The 17,470-nt window shown below is 32.6% G+C and overlaps 2 protein-coding genes and 1 pseudogene across 2 annotated transcripts; all 3 read right to left on the reverse strand.

Moving 5' to 3' along the window:
• Positions 1 to 7,095: 7,095 nt before the first annotated feature.
• Positions 7,096 to 8,742, reverse strand: LOC123223723 (lactosylceramide 4-alpha-galactosyltransferase-like). Its single transcript, XM_044647058.1, has one exon. The coding sequence runs from the start codon at positions 8,740 to 8,742 to the stop codon at positions 7,351 to 7,353; it is 1,392 nt and encodes a 463-aa protein (XP_044502993.1). The 3' UTR covers positions 7,096 to 7,350.
• A 3,336-nt stretch (positions 8,743 to 12,078) lies between these two features.
• LOC123213970 lies at positions 12,079 to 16,331 on the reverse strand (annotated as a pseudogene).
• Positions 15,630 to 16,472, reverse strand: LOC123223746 (putative receptor-like protein kinase At3g47110). Its single transcript, XM_044647097.1, has one exon. It carries the CDS (start codon positions 16,470 to 16,472, stop codon positions 15,630 to 15,632), a length of 843 nt encoding a protein of 280 aa, XP_044503032.1.
• Positions 16,473 to 17,470: the final 998 nt, after the last annotated feature.

A 17,470-nucleotide genomic window follows, 5' to 3' on the forward strand; every position in this document is an offset into this window, starting at 1 on the left:
GGGGAGCCAAAACTGAATCCAGTCACAATCCTTTATAGTACTCATCATTTTAATTGTCTACAAGCAACTTTCGGACTTATCTTGGAGGAACCATCTTCCTCAAAACTTTCATCTTTCAAAAAGAAGAAAAGAAATGAAAAATATATATATTTTTAAAATCATCGAGATCAATCCCATATCTTCATAACATTTTTTATAAGTTTTATTTTATTAATTAATTAGAATAATATTATCATTCAAAAATATTATTCATTAACAAGAATCACATAAAGTGATGTCTAAACAAGTTTAAAACAAACAACACCACATGTTTTTCGACGATGCATATATTAGATACTCTTTTGAGAAACTTTTCAGTACATATTTGGGTGCAATAATCCATCAGGGCAAGTTTCACTTATAGGAATAGTGATTTAGCTATTGTTCTTCCCATGTGCTAGTGCTACATTATTTGTTGAGGCACAAGATTGTCAAATTACTATTCCTTTAAGTGGAGCTTGCATAAATCGTCGAAAAATATGTGGTTTTGTTGGTTTTAAACTTGTTTAGTCATCATTTTATGTGATTCTTGTTAATGAATAATATTTTTCTAATGATAATATCATTCTAATTAATTAATAAAATAAAGCTTTTAAAAAATATTATGAAGATATGGGATTGATCTCAATGATTTAAAAAAATATATATATTTTCTTTTCTTCTCTTTTTATTTCTTTTTTTAAATATGTTTTTTTGTTTGTTTTGGTTGTGTTGTGATAAGAAAGATCATCCTGGCAATACAATATGAGTCCACAGAAGGTTGGTAGCCTTGTCGAAGGGATTCTGGCTGCTTTGCCTTAAAATTCTACACCTGCATCTACTTGCCTAAAATCTATTTGTAAGTTGTGCTATGTTTAATAATCTTCTCTTATCTCTACTTATGGTTTGAGTTGAGTATCTTTCAAGTTTAGGAATCAATTAATGTGCAAGCTATAAAAATGGTTTTAAACATTCTGTTGCACAAGTGTCCTGGCTTTGCACATTTAATGTTTGTTGTTTCTTAATGGCCAAATGACTATTTCCCACCTAAGGTTTGATGCAAACTAAACCTCCTACTCTCTAATTTTTTAAAATCTAAAAACACATTTATCTATTAAATTTTACGAGTAAAACTGTTATTTAAAAATTTTATTTAAACTCATATTTTAAAATTATTCTTTTAAGTTTTGAAAAACATTTTTTCCCTATATTACCTTTTTTCTTTAGGTTTTAAAACCTGCTATTTCCCAAAGATTCTAATGTTTCCTTGGCAAATTTTTAAAACCCCCCACATATTTTTCTCTCTACCTCTGCCACCCCAAGATTTTGAAATATTGTCAGCGCACACCCTAATCTCTTATTCCAATTGTTGCTACATTTTCGATGTCTTCCCTTTAGTCTTTTACCACCAATCTACCAAAGGTCAAGCGGTCGTCAGGCCTAGTACCAATCTCCAGCGAGCTCACTCCTTCCCAGTGACCTCCAAACGTGATTTTTCTTCTCCTTTGCGTGGTCATTGAGCACCTCCTTCTTGGTTTCTTGCAGGCGCCATCCACTGAGATCGAGTAGGTCCAGTGTACTCCACTTTGCAGGCGTCAACCTTCCTCCCTAGTGCTCCTGTCAACACAAAATTGGGTCAAAATCGAGTAGGATCTCTCATTTGATTTCGATCCCATTTTGCTCTGATGAGAAGGAAAAGGACGTCGACAACTTGATCTCAAAAGAGAAGCATGTCGATGACAAAAGAGAAGGATATCAACAACGATCAAAAACTGAAACTAAAGAGGGATGAAGCTGTGATTTTTCAAAAAACAGGGGGCATCTTAGATGGGAAAAATATGAGTTGAAAGCCCAAATTTGGCGGGAGGGGGGGAGAGGGAAAGTCATTTTTTAAACTTGAAAAATATGAGGTTAGGGGGCAAAATAAAATTTTAAAACCTAAGGGTAATTATAAAAATATCAATTTAAATAAAATTTTTAAATAACGATTTTATTTTTAATAATAATAATAAAATTTAATAGATGAATAAATATTTAAATTTTAAAATATTAAAAAATAAAAAATTGAGTTTGTATCAAACTTTGGTTGGGAAATGTTATTTGGCCTTTATTAATTATATAATTATTCGTCTGACATTACATAACTTTTACCATTTTCTTGTATAAATTCCTATAGTTTGCCTGCTGCATTTTATAATGCGTAGTTGCTTTGCCTTTGCGCTGCCCCTCTAATATTTCAAACAAAATGTGGGGTCACAAGTGTACTTGATCTGAAAACGAATAAAAACGCCAAAGTTTTTTCCTTGCTGAGTCTACCTATATAAATATATATTAGGGAAGAATTTTGATTTCTTGTAATTGCATCCAAAAGAAGAATTAATGTCGACACTTTGCTACAAAAGTAGGGGTGGATACAAATCGAATCTTCTTATTCGAATAATAAATAGTTTAATTTAAATTTATCAAACTAATATTAAAAATAGTTTAAATTTGATTCAAATAAAAATAGTACAATTTAAGTTTGGGTTAAATTTATAACTCATATATATAGCTCAAATTTATGATTTAAATTTATGACTCATTGATAAAACAATATCATTTAGTAATTACTTAACATAATTTAAATCAAACTATGAGCTAAATTTGAACTGAATAGAGTCATCTATTCAACTCATGAGTCAAATCAATTTAATTTTAAAATGAGTGAAACCTTTTGACTCAAACCCGATTCATATTTAAAATAAACAAATTTAAATAAAACTGAATCAAATTAAGCCGCTTTTTGAGTTGAGCCAGCTTGGTTCAGAGTCAGCCCTATGCAACAATCTCCAAATTTGTAAGTACAGTTTATTAATAGGAAACCAGCTCAGGATGAGTCCATAAAATCCTCCTTTATATTTAATACTTGCCTCTCTTACATTTATAAATTACATCGGTTTCCCTCAATCCGTTTATTAAAAAAAATTAATTATTAAAAGGATGAATTCAAAGTGAGCCTGTTTGAGAATTTGGGCCAAATATCGTCCCAAATTCAATCCGTTTTAAGTACACCCTCTACAAGCAAATGCCATATGTTTCTAAGTACACCCTCCATATTTCATGGGTCACATCTTTTCTGAGTAATTTGGGCCAAATGCCGGCCCAAAACCTGGTTGGACCGAAAAAAGAATTAATTAAAGGAAACACCTTGGTTTTCTTATGGTATTAAAATCATAGGAGAAATCACTAGTCATATAAAAGGCAAGATTTTAATTGTGCTTCAATATAATCTATTTATATCTACGTAGGGGTGTTCAAAATTGAATAACCAAATCAGTTTTGCATTATCTCAAACCAAATAGAATTTTCAGTTTCGAAAAAATTCATAAACTTGTACTAACCGATTTAAAGATTAAATGATTTTGAATCAAATCAAAAATATTAACTATCCAAATTAAATTTTCAATTAACTCGTTTTTATTCTAATTTCAAAGGGTCAGCCTACTTTATTGTTTTTTTTTTGTTCAAAATTCTTGAAATTGGTTCAACACTTTATTAATATTTTTATTTAATTTTTTAATTGACTCGTTTTAGTTAAACAGTTTCAAACAAAATAGACAAATAAGTAACCAAATATTCCAATTGATTTTTAAAATAACTTATTTTTTTGTTTGATATTCAATTTAAATATTACTTTATTTTAGTTATTAGATAATTTTAAATACCCCTAAATAAACAGATTAATTATATCTTAAAAAGATATTCTAATACTCATATACTTTTAAAAGGTATTTGTCTCTGTCTCTGTTACTTCATTTTCAATATTCTATATTTATGAAATTTCTATTAGGAAATATTATTAGCAATGTACATCCCAAAAATGTACTCACATATTATTCTCTCGTATTAATTTCTAGATTCACAATTTCCTATATGTTTATAAAATTCCCATTAGGAAAAACATTACTAAAATTCCTTGGATTTATAAAATTTCCTTAACAAAAATGGCCAAAGGACTTATTCCCACCCAAAGGTTTCTTCTTTTCTCAAACAGCTATTTGTTAATTTTCACAAATTCAAATATCTATTAATAAACTATTAAAATTAATAAAATTCTTTAATTTTGAAAATAATATCGTCATTTAATCAGTAATGTTAAATAAAAACTAAAATGTTATTTTATTTTTATTCTAAACTCTAAAAATCTAATAATTTTTTTCGTCCAAAAGTTTAAATAGTTACATTTTCCCCCTTCTAGGGTTTGCAATTCCCACTTCTGAATCCAATTGAATCGTGGTCAGATCGTCAGTTAATGGCCTTCATGGATGTGTTATACTGTTAGTCGATTCGCAATTTTTTGTCTTTCTTTGATCAGGGTTGTCGACGACAAATAAAAAGGATGAGCTTAAGAGCTTAAGATCGTTGGAGAAGCAAAGGAAGAAATTGTAAATCCTAGTAAGAGAAAAATGTAACTTTAAAAATTTTTAGATATTAAAAAATTATTAGTTTTTAAAATTAAAAAAAATATATAATTTTAAAATAAATAGATTTTATTAATATTAACAACCAGTGGATAAATATTTATATTTTTAAAAATTAATTAATGAAAATTTGAGAAAACATTAAACCTGGATGGATATAAGTCATTTAGCCTTTAAAAAAAGAAAACCAAGACAAACTCTATAAGGAACCAAACGTTGAATCCAGCCGCAATTCTTGATAGTACTCATCATTCTATTTGTCCTATTTGCTTTTAGTTGTTTTTTTACTTTCAGATTGAAGGTTTCCATGTAAATCTTCTGTGTGCTATTATCCCAAGGACTTGTAGAAATTTACGAAAATGTAAATGAAATAGAGAATGCAATGCCTTCTAATGCAAAATCTGCATATCACAATTTTTTTTTTTTTTTAATTCAAGCTATAAAAAAGAGGTTCATGCTGATTTATTCCCTGTAGTTTGCTTTCCTTTGTGAGGAAACTTCAAAAAGAGCCTCAAATTCTATGTAATATTTTGACAAATCCAACAGTGAGACGCAAATAATATATCTATGACACTTTCTCTTCAATCACTAATAGCTTTGATGAAGAACATGAATGCTATTTCTCCTCTCAAATTTGCAATATAATAAAAAACACATGGAAAAAGGTTCATAATATTTAATTAGTTATTCAAAACTATATACCCATAATTATACTGTTAATATTTGTAGCATTTTGGTTTTATAACTTTAATTCAAGGGTGCTGTTCATACATTTTCTTGCAAGAGAAGAAAATATCTGTCCTTATGTGTTAAGTTAATTTAAAATATTAATGTAATGTAATTCAAATAATATTATTATGTTAGATGAAAAATCAAATGTCTTTTTGATGCAGACCTTTCTTCGCTGGTTTTTTCGTTTATCGGGTAATCTTCGATTATTATTTTATAATATATTATGATCTTATTCCAGGACGACTATTGCCTCTTAATTAATTAAACACCCTTGGTTTTTGGTCTGATTTTTAAGATCCTAACATTTTAAATAGGCCAAAGGACTATTTCTCACTCAAAGTAGGTTATTATCTTAAGTTTCTATCTGTTAACTTTAAAAATTTTATTTACCTATTCATGAGTTGTTATAATTAACAGTTCAAACAACAAAAACGTCATTTTTATCTATAATATTAAAAATAAATTAAAATTTAATTTAGTTTTTTTCCCTAATCCCTAAAAACTAACTATTTCTCTCTAAGTCAAGTTTTAAAAAATAGCATTCCCCTCCCTCCCTCCCTCCCTCCCACCCAGGGTTTAGTTTTCAATCCCTGACACCGGATTTGACGTCAGGGATTGAAAACTAAACCCTAAAGAGGGGGGGGGATGTCATTTTTTAAAACTTGACCTAGGGAAAAATGATTAGTTTTTAGGGGTTGGGGGGAAAAAGAGATAAAATTTTAAAGAATTAGGGTTTCGTTAATTTTAACTATTCATAGATGGATAAATTCAAAATTAACAGGGGAAATTTTGAGATAATAACATACTTTAGGTGGGAATAAGTCTTTTGGCCTTTTAAATACTAAAAAATACCTTAAATTTAGGAATGAAATTAAATTGATTTGACATAAACTTGAATCTATGTTCAACTCAAACGAGCTGAAGTTCTAGTTCAGTTCGAATTCGAGGGTTTGTTAACAATTATTAACTAAAGTATTTTTTCTCTAATGATTCATCTTCTTTTATAATGATTAGTCTTATCATTTGATAATATTTCTTCTTATCTGATGATTATTATCTTTTTTGATGTTATTGTTCATCATTAGAGATAGCTCAAACTTAAACTCAATCAAATTAGTTGTTTTAGATTTGAATTGAGTTTGAATTGATCTTTATCCAAACTTAGTTTGGCTCGTATCAACCCCTAAACATATTTCAGAATCAGGGAGTCGTTTAAACTATATTATTTGTGAATAGAAACAAACCATCTTGAAGGGGTAAACGTAATTCTGTCTCTTGTGTACGCAAATTAACTTCATAAAAAACATGGAACTGGGAATACTGTTTCTTCTAGCCGGCCGTTACAGGGACTTTCAGGCGTCTCATTTCCTTGTTCTTGTTGCCAATTTATTGATTACAAAAACTGTATTTTAATCATCCATTTACATCAACCATTAGCTTACGATGAAACCGGAGATAACAGAAGAAAAAGATGACGATGATGACGAGACTAGTTGCCTGAGAGGAGATCAAAGAGATAAGATCAGGCAGATAATTGAGTATCAGAAATCTAAGTATTTGGCTTCTTCTTCTTCATCTTCATCTGCTTCAATATGTTCATCTTTCTCTTCAAGTCACAGAAGAAGCACTTTACTGGATTTGATGAAAACTGGAAGCACTTCTCTGCGGAGATTATTTGACATGGAGCACACAAGTTTGGCCAACCATTTTGACAATTTCAGTGGCTCGCCCATTACAAAGACGATCCCTCTCTGGGGCAGTGACACAGATGATGAATTAAATTATGATCCCTGGGCGAATATTAAGCAGATTGGCGTCAGAAATGATGAGCCCAGTAACTTTGCATCGGACGGTAGTTTCAAGAACCAAGAGCTTGGCTTCAAAAATATGAAGCCAAAAATGATCAACCGCAAATTGAGAAGGAAACAATCATATAGGAGATTGCCAGGTTTTGGTCTATGGATATGCAGAGGCTTCAGGTTTAGGCTGAGATTAAGACGGCTTAGGATTATGATTTTCGGAAGAAAGATGTAGTAGAATGTATTTCTTCTCAATTCTTTGATCTGTACATTAATTACAAAACTCTAGAAATCAAACTCCAAGTCCGTAATTTTGCTACATGATTATCTATTCAATCGAATTAAGAACTGTAAATGTCTTCACAAAAGATGCAATGATCGGAAATTAATCTTCCGATGACGCTTCCTTCTTCGATTTTGATTCGTTTACTTTCTTTGTTCCATAAGTGTACCCCGTAAGTCTGTCCACTTAGCTGAAGCATCTTCGCTTTCACCCATTTTGAACTTGCCGGGTTTTCTGGCATCTTGAAAAGCCCAGCAATTCTGTTCCAATCAACAGGATAGAATGCCATTGGCGGCAAGATTGTGAAGTTAAAACTGGGCTTTCTTTCAAATCTTTGAACTACTCTGGAAACAAGGTAGGGACCATTATGCCCCCATCTATTTCCATCAAATGTTGCTGCAAATTCCTCCATGAATCTGAAAAGAAGAGGATGGTTCCTGTCAAATATCAGAACAGCATTATTCAGTCTAGTCCAGTTCCCTGACTCCATATCCATGCTTTGCGCTCCAATAGAATTTTTCAACCATTTGAAACTTTTTAGAAAGATGAAATCTGTATCAGTGTACACACCTCCATACTTGTATAAAACTGCAAGCCTGATTAAATTAGATAGATTTTGAGCTAGAGGAATCTCACCAGGATCCTTTTTTCCACTCATCATTTCTTTGGACCAGGCTTCAGCTGGCGTATTCCTGAAGAGAAATGACAAGTCTGGAGTCACTGCAATGACTCTGAACTTTCGGTCGAGTATCGGTTTGAGGATTGTGTACCCATTTGTAGAATCAAGAGTTTTTGATAGAATCATCAAGCATCCACGAGGATTAACTTTGAAAAACGATTCCACAGACAATAATTCTCTTCTTCCAAAAGACCTTGCTGGAGAAATCCATGTCATGAAAGCCTGAACCTCACAATCATGATTGAAAAAATCAAGAACCCGGCTGTGAAATCTCTTTGTCAATCTGTCTGACTTGAAAATCTCAAACTCGGGTGGTGTATTTTTTAGCCATCCCGTTCTTCCTTCTTCCCTGAGACTAAATGGAGAATTTAGAGGCCTCCGATTGTTACTCATATCCGCTTTTTCAGTCACTTCTCGCACAGAAAGCAATGGAATCGACTTGGATTCTCCAACTTTGCTCTGTAGCCTCTCTGGAATTCCTCCAGAGGACTGCAGAGAAGCATCAGAAATGACACTATCTTCGAAGATGACTATTAAGATTAAGGCCGCCAATGTGACGGTAGACAAGAGAAATGATTTGGCTCGATTCATCAGCCCGTAAGTGAACATTTTCTGAAATTCTCTTCTGGGTTTCATCATGTAATTATGCACAACAACAATCATAACTCCGAGTAAATTTTCCTGATGGCCGATCAAAGTCAAAAAGTCCAAGCTCTGTATTGTGGTCTGGTTTTGACACGGTCCAAGCGTGTATTTGGTGGTAATTGCCATACTTTGAAGAAATTGAAATCTGCCTACGGTGCATGAATTTAATAATTTTTAAGGCATGACGATGAAAATTTTCTTAATTGAATCTCATGCGTTTTCCACGGCAGAAAAAATATTATGTAAAATGGTAATCAATGTGCCAGCATTCAACTCAATTTAGTTTTTTAATTCGCGAGCTGTTGTACGAGGACTTGACTCTTCCTCAGGATCCAACCCATGAAACGGGGGTAATGAGATATAGACTTCTTAATTGGAAATTGTAAATTATTGACAACTTGGCCATGTATTGACACTTTCATAACGCAAAACTTTCTGTTATATTTCGTATCAATGTTTCCACATGGGACCTAACCTAATAAAATTAAACCATGGAAAAGATGGCTCTTCTTTAGCCTGGCAGTTTTGAAATTTGCCAACTCTAACTCAATTTGAATAGGATTAGGGTTAACATAGATTAATCTAAAGTTTTTAGCATTTCGATTAATTTCTTTTATAAATTACTCTAATGGTTTATTAATAAAACAAGCAACACAAATACCAATACCATTTAAACTTGTCAACAATTTTAATAAGAGTAATATTATATGCACATATTTTGGATATATAATTATGTACACATTCATACATACATCATATAATTGGGTATTAGTTTATATTTAATTCAGAATTACTTAATCACATAATAACATATATAAGTGTGTAAACATTTGTGTATCCAAAATAGTTTAAATATTAGATTAATTTTATATTCGTCAAATATAATTCAATTTAGCTTTAAATCATACTAAATTAACTTGAATTAAATTTCTCAAAAAAAAAAAATTCAACCCTTACATGATTTTTTCACGTAAAAATTTGAAAACTCTCTGTACTTACAATATTCTACACCTATGGGCTTCGTCACACTATTTTATTTACCACCCACAATGCCTTAATTGTTTTTTGTTGAGTCCATTTCTTCCGTTACGTGGCCATGCAGAATTCAGTAGAAAAAACCAAAATTATAATAGAATAAATGATATCTAAATGGCAGAGATGTCACTCCAACCTATTTCTTTTATTAATCTCTACTTAGAAAAAAAAAAAAAAAAAAAAAAGACGAATTCAAGGAGTATGCTATTCTTATCATGTTTCAAAGATATTAGATTCTATTCAAAATACCTTGAATTATAACCTTAAAAAAAAAAAAAAAGCATATTTTGTAAATGGGTGGGTTTGCTTAGATGTTTTTACTTGTCTAAAAAACGAGATAATTTTAGAATCAGCAATGAATAAAAATAAATAAATAATACAATCATAATTATAAATAAATTAATATATTATTATATGATTATGTATTATTTTATTATTAATTTAAAATCATTCAAGCATATTATGATAAATTAATATTTATGTCTTTGTTTTTATTTATTATTTATTTATGCATAAAATATTATTAAAATAAAAAATGTTAATAGAGTTTATTCTTCAAGATGGTGCCATTATTCTCATTAGTCCTAATTGCTAATAGAAAAACGTCGAAGCTGATCTTTATCATTGGGATCATTATTTTCATTTTATTCCATTTGTCCTGTTTTAAGCATTTACGTTTTTATATTACTTGGATTAGATCAGGGTTAAGTATGTTTTCTATTTTTTAAGTCGACTAGATTTATTTTTTAATTCCTGTAACGGCCCATTTGAAGACATGAAAAGAAATATATATATATATATATATATTTGTCATTCATATAAAATACCTTGTATGGCCACTTGATTGGCCATTTCTATTGAAAAATTAAGTTGGAAGGATTTATTCTCATATAAAGTATAGTGAAATCTCAAACTCCTACTTTTCAACTTTCAAAAATTCAAACACCTACCTATAAATAAATTTTTATTAAAAATCTCAATTAAGATTTGGGGTAAAACTATCATTTACTTAAAAAATTTAAAGTTTTATCACATTTTCCTCTTTAGGTTTAATAAACTTATAATTTCCTTGCAACCCAAAGTTTAAAAATTGACAAATACCCCTTAGGGTTTGTTCATCTTCTCTTCGGCACTGATTTGCTATCTCTGACTATCTATTGTCCTCCCTTTTATCTTATCTCTCCCTTTAGTCACTCTCATGTCTCTCTCTAGTCATCTTCGATTGAGACAAAGACAAAGATGATATATCTTCATATCAACCGAAGACGATTAGAGAGGAAAGGAAGAGTGACTGGAGGGAGAGATAAAACAAAAATGAGGATGACCAAAGGCTGGAGATGGCAAATTGACATTGGAGAAAAAAGGAATAAACTCTAGGGGGTAATTGTCAATTTTCAAACTTTGGGTTAGGGGAAAATTATAAGATTTCTAAACTTGGAAAGGAAAATGTAATAAAACTTTAATTTTTAAATTTTTTAGTAAATGATAGTTTTATCCCAACCTTAACTGAGATTTTTAACAAAAATTTGTTGATAAGTGGATATTTGAATTTTTGAAAATTGGCAAATAAAAGTTTGAGTTTTCACTATATCTTGGGTGGGAATAAGTCTTTTGGCCAAAAATTAACTAGAGAAGAGAATAGTATGAAGATAGAGGATCAATATAATAAGAGAATAATATCAAATCTACTAATAAAACAATAAGCACTCTCTATATTAGTGATAATATGTCATTGTCTAATTGGGTAATTTAATTATTTATTTTATTTTTAATTCAAAATCATTAAATTACATAACAATATGTCAATGTTATGGTAGATCTTTTATTTGAAGTAATTCAGTTTGAACGAGTTGATCTTGAGATGGTAAAAAGGAAGATTTACGTATAAGGCTAGAGTTGAGTTGAGCCGAATCGAATTCAAACATGCATTGAGCTCAAATCATAAATGATCAATTTAATATTAAGCTTGTTCAAACTAGTTAAAGATGTCATTAGAGGTCATCAATGGAATGATTAGGTTTGTTAATAGGATAAATAGTATAATTAATGAGATAAACATAATCGCTAGAGGTGAATTCAATTTGAACTATAGAATAACACAAATCAAGTCAAACACTAGTTCGATCCAAATTAGCTTGTTTCAAATTTATCCCAACTTATATAACAGTTTAATGCATATTCGGAAAAAAATAAGAGGTGAAAATGTAAGTCTGGCTGGATTAGGATTGAATTATTAAATTTCAATAGCGAAAGTATTCTGTTTTAGCTTGAGGCAGGCAACATATAGCAGCCTTGAGTTGAGCCACCTCTTGAAGACTTTTTTCACAGGTATTATGTAATCGCCAGCCTTCAAAGTCAGGTATAGTTTTCTTCAATAAATTATTAGAAACTTCATACACGCCCACCAGCTTTTCTGGGAATCTGGTAACAATGAATTTGATCGCGATTATTTATTCAGTGCAATGTTAAAGTATGCATTTTTCTATTATGATTAAAACTTGTTATAGCCTGAAAGCCAAATGATACCATACCACTTACAAAATCCGAGGGAATCATCCCAGGTGCTGGAAGGTCGAAAAGGATTTGAGGCAACCTGACTTTTGAAAGCTTGCAAAGCTAGTTTTTCTGTTTCACTTCCAGGATTGGCGTTTTGCTCAGACAAGCTGAACATAAATATTGAGCACGAACAAGCCTGACTTGTACCCACGCTTAATCTATGTTGAGGTAAAGATTAAATATCCCTAGTCCCTTATTTGTAGTACAGTTTTCTTAAAGCAAACGCACGGTAAAATCTATGTTGTGATGATCATCAACAAGACTTACATGTGACAAGCCTGTGCAAGATCAGAGGAAATTACAAGGAGAGCTCCAGAAACAATTTTTGCATTTTTTGCAATTCTGTGGTGACATCTTTGATCTCCTTTCTTTCACTTGGCAATTCTGCGGAGCACTGGAGCCCTAGTTTCAATAAAGAGACTAGATTCTCATGAATTTTGCCTTGCAAAGTTGGTTCCAATACGCCTCTGCAAACTTGGACTTGAAGGGCTTCTTCAAGAATCGTTGAGTCGACAATTTCAGCTACTTGATCTGGAATCGACATCTTTACAAATCTGTGAAGGCTAAGGCCTTCCCTGAACATGTCATGGGTTGGTCTCTTCCCTGTCAACATTTCCAGCAATACGATGCCGAAGCTGTACACGTCTCCGTATGTTGAAACCTCTCCAGAGACGCCATACTCTGCTTTATATTAGCAATGAACACTTAATAATGGTTGCCAAAGAGAAAATTTTACTCATAACTAAAGAAAAATCTGTTAAGTCTCCCTTTTGATTCTCGAAAAGGACATGGAAAATCGATGCTTAAATTTTTTATGTAAAAAAATACTGGTTTCTGTTGCACTGCAATTAATGATAGATTTGAGTCCAATCACATCTAAACGTGAGCTAACTAAAGTTTAATTTGAATCCTAAATAGATAGCTCGAATTTAGGTTCATTATTGGAGTCAATAATAAGATAAATAATATCGCTGATAAAATAAACAATATTATTGGTAGGTTAGACTAGAACTGAACTAGTTTAATTTCAAAAGTTAACATATTTTAGTTTAATTGAGTTGAAATTCGTTTAGGTCAAACTTGAGATAGAGTTACGAGTTGTACAAATGGCTCGATTCAGTTCAAGTTTAACTTATGACTCAATTTTATTAATGTCAATCAATTAAAAATAACGTTGTTTTGTCATTATTGGATAAAATGTCACCTCACGATTATTGGGTAAACGATATTATTTGATCAATAGGTCGTAAACATGAGTTACGAATTCAAACCAAGAGTTCAAGTCATAAATTCGAGTTGAACTTTGAATTTTGAATTTAAGAATCAAATTGAACTCAAGTTACTTTTAAATTTTACTCGAAAAACTCAAACTAAACAATTTTTTATTCGAGTTAAACTCAAATAAGAAAGTTTTTAGACTTGGCTCAAATTATACCCAACCCTAGTCATTGAAGGGAGATTTGAGTGAAATTCGAATTGAGTTATCAAACTTAAGCTTCAATTTGAATTTGGCTCAAATTAAACCAAAACGAGCTAACTCTGTTGGAATCCATAGCTATCTTGAAGAGATTCTAAGAAGGGGGTTGGTGTTACCTGGAGAAACATAACCGATGGAGCCCTTTAACCTACTTGAGCTGGTCGGGTCTTGAGGAGGGTTCTCATAAAGCGGTCTTGCCAACCCAAAATCACCAACATGAGCGACCATGGCATCGTCTAGCAGCACATTGCTTGGCTTCAGATCACAATGAACAATGCGTGTGTGGCAATGGTGGTGGAGATACTCCAATGCATTAGCTATATCAATGGCTATGCTCAGCCGTTGCATCAATTTCAAATTTGGCCTGGGATTTTCCAATTCATTATTCCGATGCAACCAATCTTCTAAACTTCCATTAGGCATGAACTCATAGACCAGAGCCTTGAATTCATTGCCTTTGTTATCTATACTCGAGCAAGAAGTGATTATTTTTACTAGATTGCGATGTCGAATGCTCCTCAAGGCATCACATTCCTTAATGAAGCTTTTTGAAGCTCCCATTTGTTGAAGATCTAGCACCTTCACTGCAACAGGCGTTTCCTCACGGCCCAGCCTGCCTTTGTACACGAAACCGTAGCCCCCGCTGCCTATCAAATTGGCAGAGGAGAACCTTTCTGTTGCTTTCAGAAGCTCTGCATAAGAAATCTTCAAATACTTGCCCCCCATAGGAGAATCAGCCAATGCTTTTCCTCCTTTTTCTCCTCCAACAGCCTATTGCCAAAAAGCATATTAAAAGCAAACAAATAGCCAAGGAAGCTGTTATAATTATTATTCTGAAGCGTCGTCGCTGCCATAAATTCCTGGAGCCTACCGATGTGCAGCTAGGCAAATGCAATTCTGGGATGCACCACAAAGCTGATCATTTCCTATGATTGAAATCGCACTTGCATTTTTAAAGATACCTTCTCTTGGTACCTCACCCTTGAGATTATTGTAGGACAGGTTCAACGTTTGCAAGAACATAAATGTATTGAGAAATTTGGGAATTTCCCCAGTAAAGTTGTTCCGGGAAAGATCAAGGTTTTCAAGACCTTTTAAAGAACTTAAAGGAGGGATATGTCCCCGAAAGGAATTGCCACTAAGATTTAGGCTCGTCAGGCCAACACAACTAGCAAGTGAACTCGGAATTTCGCCTGATAACTTATTCTCTGATAAATCTAGCATTCTGAGATTTTTCAAGTTGCCTACGTCCACAGGTATGGTGCCGGTTAAACAATTGTTAGACAAGTCCAACCATCCTGCCAAGGAAGGTAGACCAATAACTTGAAATGGTATGGCCCCAGAAAGGTTGTTTCCTGAGAGGCCTAAATTCTGCAGTAGTTGGCAGTTGCCCAGAGTTGCAGGTATGCTTCCGTGTAAAAAATTTTCGTCCAAACTGACTTCTGACACGTAAGTTAAATTTCCAAGTGAGGAAGGAATTTCACCGGAAAAACTGTTTCCAAATATGGACAATATCTGTAATTTTGGAAGATATCCCACAGTAATTGGAATTCTTCCTGTAAGAAGATTCTCCTCCATGCCTAATGAGATCAAACTCTTGAGCTCTGCAATACCTGCTGGGATACTACCAGATATCAGGTTTGCTCCCATTAATAAATAGTTTAGTTGGGATGATAAATTTGCAATGGAATCTGGCAATTTCCCACTTAAACTATTTTTGCTGAGGCTAAGTACTTTTAAGTGGGTACAGTTAACCAGAGAAGAGAGAAAGCTAAGGTCATCACCACCCTCAGTTCCAAGGTTATTTACAGCAAAGTTGAGCAAGGTCAGATTTTTCAATCTTCCCAGATTTACAGGTATTGAACCAGTAAAAAAGTTCTTTGCAAAATCTAGATGTTCGAGTTTACTTGCATTAGATATTGAATAAGGTATTGACCCTGTAAACCTATTTCCCGCCAAGTACTCGGATATTCGGAAGAGTGAGTCCAATGTAAGGTGGGATTTCTCCAACAAGTTGGTTGCTTGACACACCGAAGTACTCCATGGAAGTGATATTGAAGAGCTGGGAGGGAATTGAACCTGTTATAAAGTTATTTACAGAAATTTGAAACATTTTGAGCCTATTCAACCGGCCAAGCTCAACAGGGATACTGCCGCTGAGGCTGTTTTCTGATAGAGAAAACTGCTTCAGAAACAAGAGGTTTGAAAGTGAGCGAGGAATGGAGCCTGTTAAATTGTTGGCAGCAAGCCCAAGTCCAGTTAATTTCGACAAAGTGCCTAATTCAGCTGGAATTTTCCCTTCAAGCTTGTTCATGACTAAGTCAAGAAAGCTTAGTTCTGAGCAACGAGAGAGATTAACAGGAATCTCTCCCTGAAACATATTACGATTGAAAACAATTTCTCGCAACCGAAACAGACGGCCCATTTCTTGTGGGATGTTGCCGTGGAAATGATTGTTTTGAAGATTGATAATTCTGAGAAATGTCAAGTTTCCTATGTAAGGAGAAATGGTACCTGTCAAATTTTGGCCAGGGAGGTTCAGAACCGTGACTCTACGGTGGCGAAGGCCGCAAGTGACACCATACCACTGGCAAAATCCGATGGAATCATTCCAGTTGCTTAAAGCTCCGGAAGGATCGTAAGCAACCTTACTTTTGAAAGCGAGCAAAGCCAGTTTATCTGTTTCACTTCCAGGTTCAGCGCCCTGGGAGAAATTAATGCCAGAGTAACTGAGAATGATAAAAGAGAAGAAAATGAAGAATTCTGCAATGGAAATGTTAGCTTTCATTTTTCCGTTTTGTACAATGGAGCTTTAATCCTTGCCACCTATTTGTAGTACAATACTTGAGCTTTTATCACTGTAATGCAGGAGGAAATTACATGAAAACCCTTATATGATACATCCTAGTTCAATACCTTTCGCTTTTGCATACAAAACATCCCATTTGTCCACGGTATTACAAAATTCTTCTATTTTTTGGAAGTTTGAGGATTTTGTTTTATCGATCATCAGCACCACAGTTGTTACGCATGATTCTTGTATTCAACATAGGCGGCTGTTTTTTATGTTAGTGGCACATTAAAGTCCTAGTTCAAAGTGGAACACAGAAAGGGGAGATTTTCACGGGTTTAATGATCTCTCAAAGATGGAAGAGGTAGAGAGAGATTCAGATCAACATTCTTTATATCCCAAAATAGTTGTCTTTCTTATAATTATCATAAGCTCCAGTGGCTAGAGTGGTCAGAAGAACATCATTGTCAAAGGGATGGACCTTGTCTGCTGATAATGTCTTATTCTTTTATTTTATTGTTTATTTGTGTTGTTTATCAAGTTTCAGAGCATAGATCTTGAGCTTATCTATTTGTCGTATAATATCAATTTTATAACTTTGCTGATGATACGAAACCTAAGGGAAAGCAAACAGAATATTTCAGGGCAAATATGAAAATTTCATTACGGGATAAAACCATGGACAAACAACGAATAAAATTCCCTTTGCTGGTATCTCGCTCACACAAATCTCTGACTTCTCTCAAGGAGCTAAAAGAAGTGGGAATGGTTCCTATATATATATATATATATATATATATATATATATATATATATATATAACAATGTTATATAAATCTGATTTTGAGTTTTAATTAAATATATAGATAATTTATCATCATTTAGTCATATATTAATTTTTCTTTGATTTAAACTTAAATATATATATATAGAATTATACTTAAAACTGATGAGTTATTGTAAAGGAATTTCCTTCCATCTGAAGGTGTTCCAAA

Source organism: Mangifera indica, chromosome 1 (genome assembly GCF_011075055.1).
Source record: "Mangifera indica cultivar Alphonso chromosome 1, CATAS_Mindica_2.1, whole genome shotgun sequence".
Lineage (NCBI taxonomy): Eukaryota > Viridiplantae > Streptophyta > Magnoliopsida > Sapindales > Anacardiaceae > Mangifera > Mangifera indica.

What these genes read in the sequence shown, in the direction of transcription:
- LOC123223723 (XM_044647058.1), bottom strand. Translation starts at nt 8,742, where the DNA reads ATGGCAATTACCACCAAATACACGCTTGGACCGTGTCAAAACCAGACC.
- LOC123223746 (XM_044647097.1), bottom strand. Translation starts at nt 16,472, where the DNA reads ATGAAAGCTAACATTTCCATTGCAGAATTCTTCATTTTCTTCTCTTTT.